Source organism: Octodon degus, unplaced genomic scaffold (genome assembly GCF_000260255.1).
Source record: "Octodon degus isolate 3935 unplaced genomic scaffold, OctDeg1.0 scaffold00054, whole genome shotgun sequence".
NCBI lineage: Eukaryota > Metazoa > Chordata > Mammalia > Rodentia > Octodontidae > Octodon > Octodon degus.
In genome coordinates this window covers 1710954-1711625 of record NW_004524630.1, presented here as the reverse complement: position 1 = coordinate 1711625, position 672 = coordinate 1710954, and the positions used below count along the sequence as shown (strand labels likewise).

The following is a 672-nucleotide window of genomic DNA, read 5'->3' as shown; positions in this document are numbered from 1 at the left end:
CAGCCGCGGGCCCCGCCGCGCCGCCGCCCGGCTCGCCGCCCAGGCCGAAGAGGCTGAAGCGGCCGGCCAGGAAGCCCGAGTAGAGGTGGTAGAGCACGCCGAGCCCCAGCAGGCAGAACACGGCCACCCCCAGGGGCGACAGGCGGATGCCCATGGGCGCCATGGCGGCGCGCAGGCCTCGGACGCGCGCGGCGCGGCTACAGCAACGGCCTGGGCCCGGCGGCCCCGCGCCCCATCCCGCCCTCGCGCCTCCCCGAGCGGCCCGGCCGCGCCGCTCACGCCGCCGCCCAGTAGCGCAGGTCCGCCGTCCACTTTCGCGGAGCGCCGTAAGGTGAAAGGGGAGCGTGGGTGTGTATCCGGGTTACTCCGGGGGCGGGGCGACGAGAGCTCCGTCCCTGGGCGGGGCTAGGGCGGAGCCTAGGAGTTGTGGGAAGGTCGGTGGGGGCGGGGCCGGGGGGCGGGGGCGGGGCCGGGGGCGGGGGCCGGCTCTGAGCCCAGCTCGAGCGGCCGGCTTCCGCTTTGTGTGCGGAGGTTCGAGCCTTACCCTCGCGCGGGAGGCGGCGAGCTGCTTTCCGCGCAGAAGTGGGTACTGAGGACCGCCTATTTAAATGAACTCTTCCCTGTATCCCCACGTGTGGCCACAGCACAGCCACGGTGCGGTGCGGGAGCCCG

At 75.1% G+C, this 672-nt stretch overlaps 1 protein-coding gene across 1 annotated transcript in view; it reads right to left on the bottom strand.

Moving 5' to 3' along the window:
- The window catches only part of Impad1 (inositol monophosphatase domain containing 1), a 32986-nt gene extending 32746 nt beyond the window's left edge, over positions 1-240 (bottom strand). The window contains exon 1 of the mRNA XM_004633363.2: positions 3-240. Coding sequence (XP_004633420.1) covers positions 3-163 — 161 coding nt within the window. The 5' untranslated portion in view covers positions 164-240. The remainder of the gene's footprint in view (positions 1-2) is intronic.
- Between the last annotated feature and the right edge of the window lie 432 nt (positions 241-672).